Raw genomic sequence first — 20019 nt, forward strand, 5'->3', positions numbered from 1 at the left:
GCTCTTACAAAGTTTTACTAAAAGTCAGCTGTTAAATTGTGGCATTAAGCTGTTGCTCTTGATAGGCAGTAGAGCTGCCCTAGAAGAAATGCAGCTGTTGTGCCGTCTTTTGAAAAACGTAGCAGGCCTCTCCCTCCACACAGAGCAGCTTCGTTAGCTGTTGCAAGAGTGTATGTGCAGGGTCTTACCACTGTTGTGAAGGCTTGCACAACTAGTCGTGCAAAGTCTTGTGCAGTGAAGGGAGTGCAAGGATCGTGATAGTTTCTGTCCCTTTCTGCAGAGTGCTGGGGATGAGGACAGAAAAAGGCTCCTTATACCCCTTCATTCACATATTCTGGGGACAAAGATTAATCTTTTATCTTTTTTAATTAAGCATTTATTAAAACTGTTACTAATTTGCCATAGATATTTGAACAAAAATAACTTCATGGTTTTGCTTGTTACAAAGTAACGTAATTCCTTTTTTCAAGTTCTAATGTCTTTGTGCATGTAGTCCTGAGTAAATACGTTTGCAGATTTTAGGAAAACACTCGAACACTTTAAACGGTAGTTACCATTTGCTGCTGTTTAAAACCAAACCTTTGGAGACCCATTAACAGAAAAACGAAGAGATGTAAAATTAAGACAGTTGGGTCCTTTGAACAGTTTGCTGTTCCCAGTATGTTGCTTGTTGTTCTTAACTTCTGCCTGATGCTAATTGTGCAATTTAACCTGGAATATAAATAGAGTTGGAATTGGCATAGATAATTTTGCAACTTTGACAGCAGTGCAACTAGGGACATTTGAATAGCTTTTATTATAAGTCATGACTATCTCATACAAAGCTATTCTTAACTTCTAAAAAATTTTCTGTCTTAAAGGAGAAGGATAATAAAGGAACTAGACTTGCATATGTTGCACCTACAATACCAAGACGGCTGGCCAGTACATCTGACGTTGACGAGAAAGAAAACAGGTGACTCTTGAAACTGTAACTTGCTTTTTAACAATGCGCACAGTTATTTGATATCAGAATCTCTTGGAAACTAGCCTCCGGACCTCCAAAAGAATGAGTTGAAACTAATGGTAAAAGCTATTTTGGATGGTGCACATGTATATTACAGTATCCCTTCTTCAATCTAAACTATTTCTGTCACTTTGATTCTTATAACCAGGCAATATATTGCAGTCAGAAGACAACTGCTGTCTTGTTGCAGAACAGAACAGAATATTTATACATTTGCAATATGTTGCCTTCTTACAGGAACAGTGGGCAGGGATATGTGGGAAAAGCACTAAATGGTTGTAATCCCTAGGTCTTGTCTACTCAGGCAAAATTAATACCTATGTTTTAGCAACCAACACACTCTCTGCACTGGTAAAAAGAATTAAGTAATTTGTTATTTTAGATAAGTCTTTAGCTGTGTTTTTTAGCCATCAATTGGACAGGCCTAACAAAGAAAATAACAGAACGCCACTAGCCGTCACCTTCAGCCCCCAACTAAAACCCCTCCAACGCATTATTAAGGATCTACAACCTATCCTAAAGGATGACCCAACACTCTCACAAGTCTTGGGAGACAGGCCAGTCCTTGCCTACAGACAGCCCCGCAACCTGAAGCAAATACTCACCAACAACCACATACCACACAACAGAACCACTAACCCAGGAACTTATCCTTGCAACAAAGCCCGTTGCCAATTGTGCCCACATATCTATTCAGGGGACACCATCACAGGGCCTAATAACATCAGCCACACTATCAGAGGCTCGTTCACCTGCACATCCACCAATGTGATCTATGCCATCATGTGCCAGCAATGCCCCTCTGCCATGTACATTGGTCAAACTGGACAGTCTCTACGTAAAAGAATAAATGGACACAAATCAGATGTCAAGAATTATAACATTCATAAACCAGTCGGAGAACACTTCAATCTCTCTGGTCACACAATCACAGACATGAAGGTCACTATCTTAAAACAAAAAAACTTCAAATCCAGACTCCAGCGAGAAACTGCTGAATTGGAATTCATTTGCAAATTGGATACTATTAATTTAGGCTTAAATAGAGACTGGGAGTGGCTAAGTCATTATGCAAGGTAGCCTGTTTCCTCTTGTTTTTCCCTCCCCCCCAGATGTTCTGGTTTAACTTGGATTTAAACTTGAAGAGTGGTCAGTTTGGATGAGCTATTACCAGCAGGAGAGTGAGTTTGTGTGTGTATGGGGGTGGGGGAGATGTGAGAAAACCTGGATTTGTGCAGGAAATAGCCCAACTTGATTGTCATGCACATTGTGTAAAGAGTTGTCACTTTGGATGGGCTATCACCAGCAGGAGAGTGAATTTGTGTGGGGGGGTGGAGGGTGAGAAAACCTGGATTTGTGCTGGAAATGGCCCACCTGATGATCACTTTAGATAAGCTATTACCAGCAGGACAGTGGGGTGGGAGGAGGTATTGTTTCATATTCTCTGTGTATATATAAAGCCTGCTGCAGTTTCCACGATATGCATCTGAGGAAGTGAGCTGTAGCTCACGAAAGCTTATGCTCAAATAAATTGGTTAGTCTCTAAGGTGCCACAAGTACTCCTTTTCTTTTTGCGAGTAGGTTTTCATGACATCATAAAACTGGCTGATCCCTATCCACACTAGCAGCTTAACATGCTGTAGCTGCGTGTTACTGACAGCTGCTGAAATATGATTGCTGATTTTGCTGGTATAGATATTCTGGTAGTCACTTTAAAATGAATAGCATCAGGTTCTTGAAGAATAGAGTTCTGTTGGTTTTATGTGACGTTACATGGGGGCTTTGTCTGCATGGTTGGATATTGCATATTAACCGGGGGTGATTTCTAAAGTGCACTAACGTGGCATATTAATCGGTCCATGTAGAACCTGCTGGTGTTCACTAAAGGTTTCCTAGTGGACTTTAACATAGTACTGTTTCAAACAGTACTGTGTTATCTTTAAATTATAATGCAAGTCTAGTTTTGTGGTGAAAGTTTCAGATTTACCCAGCAAATTCACTATTAGGTTTTTTCCTCCTTAGTGAAAAACTTTCAAGTGCCAAATTACATTACATCTAGAAGTTCATCATGTAGACATTGTCTGTAATGATGTCAGGCCTCTAGAATATTTTAGTAGGTTGTTAAATGTTTTCATGTACTGAGATAGTAGTAGTAGCTACTTAAGGCCCTTCATATAAAAGAATAAGCATTTTCTATATATTTACATTGCTGTTACAAGTGCATCCTCTTTCTCTTTTGATTGAATCACATGTCTCTAACATTTTTCTTCCAATATAAAAGTTGTGGTATGTTGTAGGCTTTCTTTATTTTGTAGAGGCAAATATATTTTCCAAGGATGACTTGTGGCAACATATTTTTGTGAGTACTGTACTTGTGTTAGCCATTTTATATGTGGCTGTAGGAGTTGTAGAATTCTATCTAGCTAGACACTGGCAGGAAAAACTCTTACTGACATTATAAAAGAAAGTTTATTGGATTTCCTTGCCTGTAGTTAGACCCATGAGACCAGACTGATCTGACACTATAGCTGTTTAAAGCCTTTGAGGACTCTTTCCACTTCTCCCTCTCTCTGAGCTCTGCTCTTGTCTAGGAAATCATACATGAGGTGAGAAAAGCAAAAGTTCTGGTGTAAACCTGTTGGAATGGAGGATTGAAGTGGGAAGGCTGATTGCTCATCTAGTCTCTGTAGATCAGTAGATTAGCTAGAGATCCTTCTAAACTGCCCTGCAAAAGTCTGAACAGTTTTGAGAATATAGCAGTTCAGAAGGGTCTCTGATTGGTCATCTTTTCTTTTTGGAGAGAGAATGCTGAAATTACACTGTACAAAGTGATAAATCATAGTTTTCAAACCCCCTACCTCCCGCCAATTCTTTTTATTTTGTTCATGATATCATAGTCCACACATGCATCACTGCCTTGTTTCCATCAAAATGGAAAAACGTTATTTAAAGAAACTTCTGCACAGGATTTTCACTCTTTAGGCTTCCAGTAGAAGAGAGGGCTGAACTCCTTGAATTCAAGAGCTTTCAACTCTGAGGAAGTGAAGGCTCGCTAGTACATGAGACCCCTACTGACAGGGGCAGCGAGTTATAACTCGTGGTGGCCAGGCTCCAGCAATATTCAGGGCCCAGGGGCCTAGCTCCACCAATGTTTGGGGCCAGGTCTCTCCTTTGACCCCACCTGCCGACCCCCCGCAGCTTCCCCAAGTGTCCCCCGGCCCCCACTTGCTGCCCGCGCTCACCTCCCCTGGCCCCAAAGCCTGCAGCTCATGCTGACTCTGCTCTGTCAGTCAGCCGGCTTCCGGCATCAACTGCTGCTGCAGGGTCCTAGTGCCCCCCCATTCACTAATGGCAGGGCAGGCTGCCCTTACCGTGTCCTTCCACCCTAGCCCTGAGCCTCTCCAAGGCCCCAAACCCCTCTACCCCAAACAGAGCCCTCATCCCCCCGCACCCTAATCCTCTGTCCCAGCCCTGAGCCCCTCCCACACCCCAGACTTCTCATCCTCAGCCCTCACCCCTGTACCCCCTCGTATCTCCAAATTCCTTCCCAGAGCCTACACCCCCTCCCTCTGCACCCCCTCCCATCCCAAACTCCCTCCCAGAGCCTGCACCCCTCCTAAACCCCCATCCCCAGCCCAGAGCTTGCACCCAAACGCCATCTTAGAGCCTGCACCCCTCACCCCCTCCTGCACCCCCCACCCCCTGCCCCAGCCTGGAGCCTACATCCACACTCTGTCCCAGAGCCTGCACCCCAGACCCCCTCCCCCACCCAAACTCTTTCCCAGAGCCTGCACCACTCCCTCCCTCCTGCACCCCTTGCCCCAGCCCACAGCCTGCACCCAAACTCCATCCCAGAGCCTGGACCCCAGACCCCCTCCCATAGCCTGCACCCTGCACCCCTCCTGCACCCTAATCCCCAGTCCATGGCCTGCACCCCAGACCACCTCCCCCCATCCAAACTCCCTCCGAGAGCCTTAGGCAGGTGAGGGGCAGAGTTTTGGGGGGGGGGGGGCGGGTTCTGGGCACTACCAAAATTTCTACAAACCTGCCACCCCTGCCTACTGATGCCCTTTTACCAGTCAGTTAGATGCCCTAACTGCCACTATGTCTGCTCCACTTCTTCCTTGACTGCAATCAGGAAATGCGTCTAAATCTGGATTTGGGCTGTTTTCTTCTTGGATCCATTTTTGTCTAATTTTTGAGGTGAAGTTTAGTACTTGAGCCCTTGCCTTCATTTTGATTTGCACTTTCCTGTAACTTTGTCCTGAAAATGCTTTCCTCAAACTCTCTTGTTGAGGTTCTACTCAATACCTTTGATGGTCAAAGGTCCTTGACTTAATACTTGGAGCACACTAAAGGCCTTAGAAACTCCACCAAACTTGTTTCAATAAGACCATGAAAAAGGCCATCTTTAAATAGCTTTCTAATTGAATATCTTACTGCTGTGAGCTGGAATTTGGAAGGTCATGTCACCCCTCTTAATATGCAGTGGTGTTCTGCTAAAAACCAGCAATTTTGGTTGCTGGTCTCAAGAATGTTTGAGTTCAAAACATACACAAGGCAGCCACATGGTTTTCCTTTGCATACGTTTACAAAACAATATTGCTTAAATTCAGTCTCTGTATGGCAGAATCTCTCTTGCGCTCCTTTGTTCTCCAAGAGTGAACCTCCTGCATTGATGTCTTTTTTTTTTTTTTTTTAAGATGAAGTATTTGCTTGTAATTGTGGTTATTCAAAGTTATCAACAGGACCCAATTTACTTCATAGCTCTGTGGGTCCAAATTCTGCAGTAGGACCCCTACATGTTGTTGCCATATTAATTTATTCTGTCTCAACGAAATACACATCATTCCCGTCCTTGCCATTATTGCACACACAACTGTAGCTCATAGTTGAAAATATTAATTGATGCAAAATTAGTTGCTGTTTGTTTTCAGCAATGATAATTTCAACAACTTTTGCTTGTTGTCCAGGTAGTCTGTCTCCATGGTTCACAAAAGTTGCAATCTTGTCCAGGGGACCAACTTCAGAGCCGCCTCCTCTCCCTGCCCCAGGTGTGCCAGGGAAAGGAGCAGCTTGTAACAATCTCAGTAGCTCATCTGCTTGGCTACCCATATTCAGTTTTCCATACAGCCCAGCCTACACTTAATGATCCATTGTGGCTTTAAATTTATGATCATCTAGTCTGACCTCACAAATACCCCAAGCTATAGAATTTAACCTGGTGATTCCTGTATTCAGCCCAACAACTTGTTGTTGAAGTAAAGTTGTGGTTTCTGGTCTTCCCCACTCCCAGCCTCCATTGTTATTCTTTGGCTGCAAGCTGCACTCCAGATCTGCCTCCCTGACCACCTGCTGCCTGGCTCCATAGAACAGTTTATAGCTGATGGACTTGAATCCAAGTAACTCCCTGTTGTTGGGAAAGCTGAAGCACAAGAGCCAACTACAAGGCAGGTCCCAGTAGAGCATGAAGATAGTGTACAAAAAAAAAAAAAGTTAGGGACCTGGCTGCAGCAGAATGACACATTCTACAGCAAAAAATCAGAATTCTCTGGCATTTTGCAAAATGCCACATTCTGCAATTGCAAAATCATGGAGTCAACAGGACCTTCATTGAGATGAATGAGACAGTTAATACATCTCAGAGCTATTGTTACAGGCATTCTGCAATGACAAGGAGATACCACGCTATTGGTTTATGTTTTCAAGGTTATATCTGCAGCCACTTAAGGGCTACATTTTTTTTTAAAGGTGACAGGTGAGATTCTGAAGCTCATTTCTGCAGCAAAGGGTAAATTTGTGGAATAAAGGAGTACTTGGCGCCCTGGACATAATTTCACAGGTCTTTTTCCCACTCTTTTACTTTGTCTATGGGGTAGATTTTTCTTTTCTTTTCTTTTCTTTTCTTTTCTTTTCTTTTCTTTTCTTTTCTTTTCTTTTCTTTTCTTTTCTTTTCTTTTCTTTTCTTTTCTTTTCTTTTCTTTTCCCTGGACTTTTATTCAATTAAATTTTTAAATACAAAAACAAACTGATTTGTTTATTAATTTTCATGGTAAAGTTTCAAATTGACTTGTTTTGGGGGAGCCTGTGCTTCCTATGCACTGCAAGATTTGGTTGGAAATTCCTAGGGACTTAGGTAGTGATAGGTGATAGATAATGTCACATGGCAGTCCACCGGATGGTGGACCTTGTAGGCCACAGTGCCTGCTAGCCCACATTACCAGTGGCTCAAAGGGCAAAATATCTTTTGAACCAGGGGAGATACTCCCAAGAATGAGAAATCCTTGGAGACTGGCTTTGGAGAAGCAAAATTAAAGGTAAGTAGTTTTCCCTTGACTGCATTATGGTGTCCCAGTAGCATTGTGGGAGATTCTTGCCCCTGTCATGAGAAGAAAAAGGCAATGATATCAACATGTAAAAGATGACTATTAATTTGCTATTTCTGGTTTCCCTTCTCTTCCATAGTCTCCTTTCATCCATGTGTTTCTTTTATATAATATATATATATATATATATATATATATATATATATATATCAGTATTAACATAATTAGATATAGTAATCTATCGATAGGAGCTTTGGAATTTGCTAACTAAAAGGTAATTTTATTGCTGTCTGCACAGGTACACTTACTGTCTCAAGTCCCAATCATCTATTTTTCCTCTCTTCTGCAACCCCCTTTAAAGAAACAAACAAAACTATCACTAATACAAGCCTTACACAAATACAATCCTTTTACAGGGATTCATCTGCTAGCTCAATACGTAGTAGTGGTTCTTACACAAGAAGAAAATGGGAGGAAGATGTCAAGAAAAACAACTTGAATGAAGGACCTACATCACTAAATACAAGTTATCAAAAAAGGTAAGGGCTGTGACCATGTGTATTGCTTTCAGCAGAATAAGTGAACAAATTGTTAGCTTGTGTTTAAGAAAAACTATTAAATGATTAATGCATTTTTTTACCCTACAAGGACAGTTTTCAAGTAAACATTGCCACCATAAAGATGTCAGTTTCTCTTTTATGATTAAAAAAAGAGTAATTCCAAAGTAATGCCAAGAGAGACTCCTAAAGGAAGAGAAGTTAAAATCCTTGCAGCATAAGTTCATTCTTAAAAAACACCACCTCCCCCAATTACTTGTTTCACAAACCATTATTTTTTCTAAACATGATTTTACAAACCAGCTTAGAGTTGTGCATGTGAAGTAGGAGTAGCAGTAACTACTATAGTTAAAGTTGCATAAATATTTCCATTCTGCCATCCTGTTTTTTCAGTCTTTCCTAGGTACCTGGAATTAGGTTGAAATTTCCCACATTTGGGAAATTATCCAAATACTATGTGACTATTTTTTAAATATTAAAATAAAATGGTTCAGCCTCTTCTTGTAAGTTTGAAGATGGTAGGGTAGAAAAATTGTGATTTTTTTTTTTTTGACAAAGTTCTTATGCCAATATTCCTAGGGATGGAACTATTTTAAAATTAGGCCTGGCCACTTTGCAGCCTTCATAGAATATAGACATGCCTGCTCTTAATTCTTTTTTTTTTTAAAAGAAGGTTTTTGATATGAATAAGATTTGACTCCATTGAAAATAACTCTCCATGCATGCACAGTATACATTGTACAGAGTTTTCTCACAAAGGGCCAAGTCCTGCAAACATACACATGAATAACTTTACTCAGCTGCGTAATTCCACTGATGGGACTACTCATGTGAGTAAATTTACTCACGTCAGTAAGTGTTCGTATGATTGGGCCATAAGCATATAAAGTTTATAGTTCTACCCATGGATATATGGGTAACTAACTTCACGCTGAAACATGCTAATGGTGCAAAAGCTGGTGAGGTGTACTCCTTCAGAGCCTTTTTCTTTGTCACTAAGCCCTGGTCTACACTCGGGGCGGGGATCGATCTAAGTTACGCAACTCAACGCACTTAGATCGACTTACCGTGGTGTCTTCACCGCTGTGAGTCAACTGCTGCTGCTCCCCCGTCGACTCCGCCTGCACCTCTCGCAGCAGTGGATTACAGGAATCGACGGAAGAGTGCTCGGGGATCGATTTATTGCGTCTAGACTAGATGCAATAAATCGACCCCCACTGGATCGATCACTGTCTGGCGGGTAGTGTAGACATATCCTAAGATGCAAATCAATGATTCCAATAGTGTGTAGCTGAATAGTTCCCTATTATAGAGTATATCTTCGATGTTTTTCTTTAAAAGAAAAGAAGAAAAATCTTAAATTCCATTTAAAAAAAAATTAAAGACAAAGGTTGCATAATCTTAGCAGTTGGGAAATGTCAGAGTTAGGGTTGTAGGAGCAACCTTTGTGCATCTGCATTATTATATAGTTTTAATGCTATTTCTCATATGCAATCAGCTTTTTCTATATCTGACCTATTCATGTAACGCTTTCTAATATCTTTTAATTATTTTTTACTTGCACTGTTTTTATGATCATAGATGCTTTTGAAAATGTTATCCAGAGTCCTGTTTTCAACAGTGGTTTAAGCACCATTGGAGCCTACGCCTCACTGAAAGTCAAAGAGCCTAACTCACTTTTGAAAACCAAACTTGACCTTCTAAATCATTTATGACAGGTTTCAAAGTAGCAGCCATGTATTCACAAAAAGAAAAGGAGGACTTGTGGCACCTTAGAGACTAACAAATTTATTTGAGCATAAGCTTTTGTGAGCTACAGCTCACTTATTTTCCACTGAATGCATCCGATGAAGTAAGCTGTAGCTCACGAAAGCTTATGCTCAAATAAATTTGTTGGTCTCTAAGGTGCCACAAGTACTCCTTTTCTTTTTGCTAAAACATTTAGGCATTCTTGAAAATTTTACCCAGTCTGGTGTATCATTGAATACTTAAATGTTTAGTCATCTCTTTTAGGCATACTTTATTAATGGAGCAGCTCATCCTTCCTCAGGTGCAATTCAGTGGTAAGACAGCTAACTGTGAATCTTATTTAACTTCAGACTTAGGTGTCTTATTACATCTACACCAACAAATTTTCAATTTGTTCACTATTACAGTTATCTGTAGTATGGTTAAAAGTGGTTAATTATATACTACTAGTAATAGTATTTATTAATCTGTCCAGTGCCTAAAGTATAGTAAACTCTTTAGAGAATAAGTAAGACATAGTTCCTCACCCAAGAACACTTACAATTTAATGCTAAACATAGTACAGCTAGTTGGAGTAGCAAACAGTTGGGGGATAGGGGCGGTGAATGAGGGTTACAGTAATATTATGTGCTTGCTTAAATTCATTATGTGCATGTTTTGATACTGTTGCTGGCTTAAAAAAAATAAAGCTGGAGTGAGTGTTACAGTGGGAGAAGGACTGAAGGGAGGGGCTAGAAATAATGGACTTTGGTTCTCTGGCAAACATAGAATACAGCATGATGCTGCACACGTATATTTTAAGTTGTTGAAAAAGCCTCTGTATTGTGGCTTAAATTCTCTGTTGCACAGAGCTGCAGTGGGGTCTCTCAAGGAGCTGGTTTGATTACAGCTCACTGAATCTCAGGGAGGATCTGCTTGCTTTAAGCCTCAGCGTAATTTAAAGCAGCCTGGTTGCTGTTCCAGCTTCTGCCTTCCTGCTGTGATCCCACAGGGTTCCCACACCAGGGCTGAGTGGGGCCTCAGTGTGCCAGCTCGGTGCCATTTGAGAGCTCCCCACACTAGCAGCATTCTAAGATGGGCAGCTCTGGCTGCTTTCTGGCCCCTTTTGTGAAATTCAGGCATCCCAAAGGGGCCAGTAAACAAATCAGAATGTGACACCTATATTGCTATTGCTTGAGAAATTGCATGAGATCATGCAGCTGAAGACTGTATTATAATCCATCTGCACAAGAGGTAGAGTTAAGATTCTGTGTGCAACATTAAGTTGGTAATTCCTGCATTCTTAATGTACAACTTCTATGTTCTTTTATCATAGGTTTCTCTGTATGCAAATTTAACAGCAGTAGAAGAATAAAAAATCCAGAGTAGTGATGGCAAACTGACAGCACTCATGCTACTGTTTTGCAATAGTGTGACAGTCTGTAGAGCCCATGAGGCTATGGAGCTACTAAGTTCAGTTACAGAAAAAGCATATCCAATCACAGTGCTTTCAACTCTGCTATGCAGAATGAGAAGTTCAGGGCCAGTTGTGTGGGAACCTTTGTGTTCTTTTCTTCCTCTTGACCTCCTTTTCCTCTCTACACCTTGAAAAAATGGAGATGGAAGAGGGAGTGTTCGTAAGAGTTAGAAATAGAATGGCATAATGTTTCTGAGCTAAGACGGAGCAAATCCGCAGAGAGCTTAAAAATTTGAATAACTGAGAATGTTGCTGGCATCTGTGTGTATGGATATTGGAGAATCCATTGAGATGAGTGATGCAATAGTCGAAGAATGAGGCAGTGAAGATAATGATGAGGACTTCGGCAGAGGCAATTGAAACACAACTACATATATGTAAGCCTATGGGGTGGTGATACTCTGTCTCCAAATCTGCCTGAGTAGCAGAAGAAAAGTCCAGGATTAAGGATGACTCTCAGGTTACAGCATCGGAGGCTGAAAGAGGGGCTGAGTCAAGGGAAATAAGAATGCATTTCCAATTTGAAAATGTTCCTTTTGCCCAAAAAATTTGTCTGAGATGAGCTCGTGTTTTAATTAGTCACTTCGTAGCTTTGACATCTTTATGTACACATATAAATGATACAAACACATCCTATGTAAATACCTCTCGCCCTCAGTGGCTCCTTTGGAAGAAGACAAGATGACTTGATTAGTTCTCATGTTCCAAGTACTACATCAGCACCAACAGTTACCTCTTCAGCTGGTCTTCAGAAAAGCCTGCTTTCCAGCACAAACACTACTACAAAGATTACAACGGGTTCTACTTCAGCAGGTGTACAAAGCAGGTAAGGGCATCAACACACTTCCTGTCAGATGGACTCTGTGCTTATGTATGTGCATGCTTGTTTTGTTCAGTAGGTCATGGGGCTCTGGATTTTTTCATTTTCCTGTTAAATTTGTTGAAACATATACAATTCGGCTCAAAAATAATTTGTGTTGGCTTTCGCTTTAAAGTGGCAGCTATGCATGTCTGTGAAAGAATAAATTGAATGCTAGAAGGGTAAAGAATAATGAAGTTCAAGCAGTGTGAACTGTTTAACTTTGAATTTATCTAATTTAATGGCTCCAGGTGAGCTTCATATTTCATAGCAGAGACATTTCTCCATTTGTTATTTTAAAAAAATCCATCCCTCAACTTACATGTTATCAGCTGTTTAGTAAAGTGCTTTCATTGTTTAGCGTTTCCTTTTCTCTTTTTTGTGTTGCTGCTTGTGATGCGATAGTACCTCAAATCGTTTGTGGGCTGAGGATAGTACTGAGAAAGAAAAGGACAATGTTCCTACAGCAGTGACCGTTCCTGTTGCGCCATCTGTTGTAAATGCTACAGCTACTACCACAACCATGACTACAACTACTTCTGGCACTGTGTCCTCCACGTCAGAGGTCAGGGAGAGACGGAGGTGTGTAAAGGTCCTGCGAGTAATGGTGCTGTTACCCAAAATGATCATTTTCTTCTTTATGAAAAGTGCAGTAGTTAATTGTACCTCAACTAGTACATACAGTAAGTGAATCAATACTTGTCTGTTTACTAACTGTACTGAAACAGCTATCAACATGCTACAGATTTCATTAACCTTCCAAAAACTGTCTTGAGAGAAACTTCCAAAGAATCTCACAAAATATCTTACAACTAATGATAACATTGTGAGTTATGGTCTTTCGTGTTACTTCTGTTTTGTTTTGCCCTTGAATTATAATGTAGATTTTTGGCATAGGTTACTTGCAGGTTTATGTTTCTGTTCTTTGCTTAAATCGTTCACATAAAAAAAAAAAAAAACCAAATAAATACCTATAGTAACACCATGGAAAGATTTCTAAATGGGGTGCGGTGGAGAGGGAAGAAACTGGTTGACAACTGAAATGGTTAAAATAGCACAGTGAACTCTGTAGCAAGTAATTACCCTTTCTAATATAAATATAGAAGTATCTCAATAACCATACACTGAAATAAGAAGGCATTGTGTAGTATTTATTTCAGTTATTAATGTGTATGTCTGATCACATAGAGATACAGAACATTGAACCAAACATTCTTTGTGATGTCTTTATACCTCCCACAGAATCAAGCCTACCAGCCCAGATCAACAAAGTTGTGCTAAAAATAGCTGCATTAGACAGTGCTTTGAAGTTGCAGCTTGGGCTCTGAAGTCCACACCCCTCTCTAGGTTTTAGAGTCCAGGCTGTAGTCCAAGCTTCATTGTCTACATTTGTACCTTTAGCATGGTAGCACGAGCTTGCGAGCCCAGGTCTGTTGACCTGGGCTGGGAGGCTTGCTGCTGAAGGCTGCATGGAAATACCTTGAGTGCTAGTCTTCACTAGAAGCACTACAGCTGCACTGGTGCCATTGCATTGCTGTAGCGCATCTGGTGAAGATGCTGTCTGCTGACAGGAGAGAGTTCTCCCGTTGGCATAATAAAACTACCTCCTCAAGAAGCAGTAGCTATGTTGGCAGGAGAAGCTCTCCCACCGACATAGCATTGTCTACACTGGCACTTAGGTTAGTGTAACTTAGGGCTTGGCTACACTCGCTAGTTACAGCGCAATAAAGGAGCTCCGGATGCACTAGCTCACTACCCGTCCATGCTGGCAAGGCACAGAGAGTGCTCTGACTCCGTGGCTACAGCTCTGCTGGTACTCCACCTCAGCGAGTGGAGTAACATTTGCTGCTCCCCCTGCTGGAGTGCCGCGGCGTCAGTATGCATGAAGGTGTTGCATTACTGCGCTCTGATCAGCCTCCGGAAACGTCACATAATCCCCGTAAGTTCAAGTGGCCACTCTTGTCATTGTTTTTGAATCGCTGCAGGAATGCACAGATGCCCTTTGAAAGCTCCGTTTCTGACAGCCGGCTGCTTATCTGCTCCAAGACAAAGCAACCATTAGTGTGGAACGCTGTGGGGAGGGGGGGGGCGCGAGAGGAAGGGAGGGGGGTCTGCTGCTGTCTGAACTTACAAGACAGCATGCTGACATGCTCTCAGCCCCCCAAAAATCCACTCTCTCTCCCCCCACATACACACAACACACTCCACCCCACCCCCATTTGAAAAGCACGTTGCAATCACTTGCATGCTGGGATAGCTGCCCACAATGCACTGCTCCCAATGCCGCTGCAAATGTAGCCATGCTAGTGCACTTGAAGCTGTCAGTGTGGACAGACTGCAGCAGTTTCCCTACTGCGCTCTCCGAAGGCTGGTTTAACTCAAAGCGCTCTACATTACATTGCTCGGGAGATGGCTTATTCACACCTGTGAGCAACATAAATTATACTGACATAACCTGAAGTGTAGACAAGCCCTAAGTGTTTATTTCAATACGTAATCACATAGTACTTTCTCTTTGGAAAATAAAAAGCCTAGGAAAATTCAGAAATCAAGCTCTAAAGTTGCAAATGTAATGTAATCGATGTTTAGCATTCACAAGAGGTGGGAAACTGGCTCGAGAAACCTAGATCCTTCTGGTTTACTGTACCAGAGGATACCACATAGCAGACATGCTAATTTGGTGATCTAAACTTAGGACAATTTTTAATCTGTCTTCCCCACTTTGACATTGGAGGCATCTGCGGGAATGATGTGGCTCACAAGCCATTTTGGTAGTAACCACTACTTTGCATATGTATTTTTCATAAAGTAGCGTGGTTGCAGCAGGCGAAGTGTCTGTTACATAAAATTGATAAAAATAAATGCAAGCAATGTAAAAAGAGTGGAAGTATTGCTCCCAGTAAAGAAAACCTTCTATTAGAACAGTTTTAATTTTAAACTGTTACTGTAACCACTGAAAGTATGTTACGGACTGAAAAAAATCAAGGAAATTCAGAGTTAAGGCTGTCACTCTGTCATTCACTCTCACTAGTATGTCTAGGTATTGCACGTATATTATGTAAGATCACAATATCCACTGTTAGATTTCTGCAAGTGGACTGAATTTCCTTGATTTTTAATTATATTCTGGCCAAAAGGTTTGGTGCAATGTAAAACTGTTTTAAATGAAAGTGTTGATTGTATGTGTAGTGCATAGTTTGCTGAATATTAAAAAAATATATAGTGACTTAGTCCATATTAATACACAATACTGCAAAATCTTACTTGAAAAGTAAACCCATTCAAAGCTATTCTAGTGCCTAAACAAACAGTGCATTTTGGGTCAAGTTGAAGTTGTGAAAGTGTTCATCTGTAACTAATTTTTTAAAAAGATTGGGAACAAAGTAGGGAAGAGTGGGACAAAAATATTCACAAAGAAATCTTTTTGCAATTTTAATCTGTCACACATTTTTGCACACAGAATTATAAGACTCTAAAACGGATTCTAGTGGTATGGGAGCTTTTCCATTATAGGTATATTAGCAGTAACAAATACTAGTATAGTAATTGCAGGCTCTAGGGCTTTGTCTAGACTAGAGGTTTATCTACCTGGGAAGTTACACTAGTATAATTATACCAGTGTAGTTCCCTGTCTGAACACTCCTGATCAGGTGTAAGAGTGGCTTTTTTCTGATTTAGTTAAAACTACATTCAAGGTGGTATAAACGAAGGTGCAAAATGATGATGATTTGATTGTTTGTGATGTGCAAAAAGATTCAGGTCCAAATGAATAATATATATGTATGTGGTGCCTTAAAAGAGAAATTTCACAAGGCTAAAAACAATTGAGCCAGAACAGCTAGGAGATAATTTAAACAAAAAAAAGTCAATGGTAACTGGCAATTGTTTGAGAACATTTTACTAGATGACCAAAAATCCACAATTGTGAAAGAAGGCTACGCTTTTTTAAAAACAAACAACCACAACAGAACACGAACCTGACTTGGAAATGAGGTCTGAAAGAAGATTGTGTGTGAGAGGGAGAGAATGGAAGGAAGGAAAAGCTGAGAGCAATTAATGTGACCAGGAAAGTAGGAATTTTAGAAAATAGATAAGGAAACCAAAAGGACACAAATCTATGACTAGCAGAGTTAAGGACAATAGGGAGTTATTTAATTATATTAGGAACAAAAAGAATCCTAACAGTAGTACTTTACTAGATGGAAATGGTAGAATTGTCAGTAATAAAAGTCAGAAATGTTCAACAGATGTTTTTGATCTGTATTTAGGAAAAAGCCAGATGAGGTATTTTATATCATGATGAAATACTTTCCATTCCAACAGTAACTCAGGAAGATCTTAAACAGCAGCTAGCAAAGTTAGATATTTTTAAATCAGCAGGTGCGATGACTTGCTTCCAAGTGTTCTAAAAGAGTTGTCCAACGAGCTCTCTGGACTGTTAATATTGACTTTCAGTAACTATTGCAACACTGGGGAAGTTCCAGAGGACCAGAAGAAAGCTAATGTTGTACTGATATTATGACAGAGTAAACAGGATAACCTGAGTAATTTAGGCCAGCCAGTCTGACATCTCTTCCGGGCAAAATAATGGACAGCTGATATGGAACTTAATGAATTTGAGGAAGGTTATGTAATTAATGCCTGTCTGCTTGGGTTTGTGGAAATATATGTTGTCAAACTTCATATCTCTTTTTTTGTGAGAATACAAATTTGGTTAATATAGAACACTTAGACTTCTGTCGGGCATTTTACTTGGAACTGCATGACGTTTTGATTTAAGAAATTAGAAAGATGCAAAATCAACATGGCACATATTAAATGAATTAAAAATAGGCTAACTGTTTGGTCTAAAAATATGATTGTAAAAGGGGAATCAAATGGTGTGTTTCTAGAGGGATTCCACAGGAATCTGTTCATAGCCCAACGCTATTTAACATTTTCATCAATAAAATGTAATATCATAACTGATAACGTTTGCAGATGACACACAGATTGGGGAAGTGGCAAATAATGAAGAGGACAGGTCACTGATACAAAGGTATCTGGATTGCTTGGTAAGCTGGGCATAGGCAAACAAGATGCATTTCAGTAAAGTCATACATCTAAGAATAAAGAGTGTAGGCCATACTTACAGGATGGAGTACTCTGTCTTGGGAAGTAGTGACTGAAAAAGACTTTGAGGGACCTGGTGGGTAATCCGATGAACATTAGCACTCGTGCATTGCTAACATGGGGCTTGTCTACAATTGAAATGCTAGAGAGACACAACTGTAGCTGCGCCACTCTACACTTCAGGGTAGACACTACCTATGCTTATGGGAAGGGTTTTTCTGTTGGCATAGGCAGTCCACCTTCCCATGAGACAGTATGGGGGTCGAAGAAAGAATTCGTCCATTGACCTAGCACTGTCTACACAGAGGCTTAGGTTGGCTTAAGTATGTTGCTCAAGGTTGTGGATTTTTCACACCCCAGAGCAATGTTGCTGGGTCAATCTAATTTTCTAGTGTAAACCAGTCCACAGTTTGAAACACTACTTAGCATCTAGAGTAGAAGCAGTTTAACACCTTTAAAATCTTGTTAGCTCATTGGTCTAACCAGAGGGAAGCCCAGAGTAGAGCATGGCAGCTAACACAATTTTTAAGGTGATAAAACACATGTACACTTTCTTGTGTGTTTGTGTGTGTTAAAAATGTTAACTAACACATGTTAAAATCCTAGTGTAGACATGGCAGTTTGTGTTTTAGCATGCGTTAGCCAGCCAAGGTAAACCCTAGGAGTCAGCATTTCTCAAGGGACTTTTCATGCTGCCACAGCTTCCTGGGGCCGGGTGGCAAAGAAGTGGCCCCACCAGGGCTGCCAGCAGGGCTGCCAGCAGGGGTGGGGCCTTGTCCCCCTCTGGAGCCACAAATGCTAGAGGAGCAGGCAGGTGGTGGGGTGTGGGCTTCAGACCTGGGGGTGTGGGTGGCAGGCTCCAGCTGTGTGGCGGCAGCTCCATCCTCTAGCCATGGGCTTTGAGCCCTGACCCCTGCCCTGGTCCCAGGCTCACCCCCCACCCGTTGCCTCCTCTGGCTCTGAGCTCCGGCAGTGAGCTCTGACTCCTAGCCACAAGGTTTCGTACTCCACCCATGGGGCCACGCAATTCAGTTCTGTCCCTCAGCCATGCAGCAGTGACTGATGGCCCCAAGCTCACCACCCCCCACATTACCGCTGGCCTCCACTGCGTTGTCTGTCCCCAGACTCCTCCTCCCATCACCCTTGGCCCAGAGCTACCTCCCTACCCACCACCTCATCCAGGGCTTAATTTGTCCTGGCTTGCCAGTGACTTTGTCTGTTGTGAAAAGTGATATTTGTATGTTTTATATCACTTTTCACTGCCTTCCTGCTAGCTAGCGAGTCGGCTGCTGTGAAAAGTTTTATATTAACAAAATACAAATATCACTTTTCACAGAAAGAGACTTACTAGCTAGCAAGACTTTAAAAAAGCAACCGAAAAAAGCAAAAGAAACCAGCACGAAGGGACAAGAACATGGAAAGCACGTTCTTTTTTTTCTATTCTGTTTAGGTCCAGTAAAGAACAGAGAAAACTGTACATGATTTTTATTATTGAGTCTGTGAAAAAACCTTCCATAAATAAATTATAGTGATTTGGACATGTATATGTGCATATTTATTTGTTTTTCCTAAAGTTAATTGAGTATTTTAGGAAAAATTGTCAGAGCGGCCACCAAAAAATTGCTTGTGAGAACCCCTGCTTAGGTTCCTTGTAGGTTCTACAGTTGACCCCTACCAGCCAACATGTTAAAATAGAAGCTTCCCTTCTACATTAGGATTTTATCATGTTTGTTACCGAATAGGATAAAAATGTATGGTTTTCCTGATGAAGGCAAGGTCTAGGTGGTAAGTGGTATTTCCAAACACATTAGCTAGCCCAGTTTAAAAAAACAAAAACACACACCTTTTTTCCTAATCTAAACTAGCCCTTGCTATCTAGCAAAAGAGAAGAGCTACCAAAAATACTACATGGTGAGAGAAGGATGGGAAATGAACATTCTTATGAATTGTATTTTATAGATGTTACATAGCAGGACAAAGGGCACTTGTAGAAATAGCTATATTTGTATCTATTAGGGCAAATTTGTGTTTTCATTTTTAATCTGTCTGTAGTTAAAGTAGAGGTAGAACATGGGTGATAATCCAATATTAGTTTGTGCAATTGTTTATTTATTTTTTTAAAAGATAGTAGTATTTTTAAAGTGACAGTCATCTCATTAATTTAAAGAGCTGTTCTTAACGATGGTTCTAGTGAGTGGTCTCCCAAAAGTAAAGGAGTGTTTCCAACATTAACAAATATGTTCTTTACAAAAAAGCTAATAAAACATAACCAACCATTTTGTATACAACATCAGAAAATGTGATGATCACGAAGTCACTATTGTGAAAGATGGATAAACTGGCCAGTTTTGGGACCCAGAATGGTTCAAGGCTGCACAGTTTGTTGTCCTCAGACTTGGAATGCAAGATATATAATTTGTAAATAGAACTTTGTTTCGAGGCCTTAATTTTTGGCTTGTTTTCAGCTTTTTTTTACCAACTTTGTTACTCTAAAGATGCTAAAATATACTTAATACTTTTAAATAACTATCAGTATTACACAGCAAAGAACAGATTATGTATAGGTCTAGCACTGATTTATTATCCTGTAATAGAAAATCAGCAGTTCCATTAAGAATCTTCATGTATCATTATAGATGTATAGATAATTCAGTAAGGGGCAAATCCTGTGTCCACAGCTGAGGCAGCCTCACTTGTAGTTGAACCGATGCTGTTCCGCTGCACAAAGGAGAGCGGGATGAAGGGAGCATAAACCCTGTGCCCAGCTGATCCATGTGTCAGTACATAGCTCAGCAAGAGGACCCAGAAGGTTCAGGGAGGAAAAGGCTTCACACATTTTGGCACCTCCCCTGTGCTGTGACTGTGGAGGTTTTGGCCAGCCCCTACCACAAGTGAGAGCAGCTTTGAAGGCTAGATTAATTTGTGTTGAGCTGCCTGGACTAGTTGGTGCTGAA

General features: G+C 40.9%; 1 protein-coding gene across 8 annotated transcripts in view; it reads left to right on the top strand.

Moving 5' to 3' along the window:
- Nucleotides 1-20019, top strand: part of PPP1R12A (protein phosphatase 1 regulatory subunit 12A) — a 221737-nt gene that overhangs the window by 147217 nt on the left and 54501 nt on the right. For 7 of the 8 annotated variants that reach the window (XM_073327673.2, XM_073327672.2, XM_073327675.2 and 4 more), the window contains 4 exons: nucleotides 861-955; nucleotides 7749-7871; nucleotides 11753-11920; nucleotides 12359-12535. In XM_073327673.2, the coding sequence (XP_073183774.1) occupies nucleotides 861-955; nucleotides 7749-7871; nucleotides 11753-11920; nucleotides 12359-12535 (563 nt within the window). The remainder of the gene's footprint in view (nucleotides 1-860; nucleotides 956-7748; nucleotides 7872-11752; nucleotides 11921-12358; nucleotides 12536-20019) is intronic. The other variant, XM_073327674.2, reaches the window with a different exon arrangement.

The sequence above is a fragment of the Lepidochelys kempii genome, chromosome 1, assembly GCF_965140285.1.
Source record: "Lepidochelys kempii isolate rLepKem1 chromosome 1, rLepKem1.hap1, whole genome shotgun sequence".
NCBI classification, from domain to species: Eukaryota; Metazoa; Chordata; order Testudines; family Cheloniidae; genus Lepidochelys; species Lepidochelys kempii.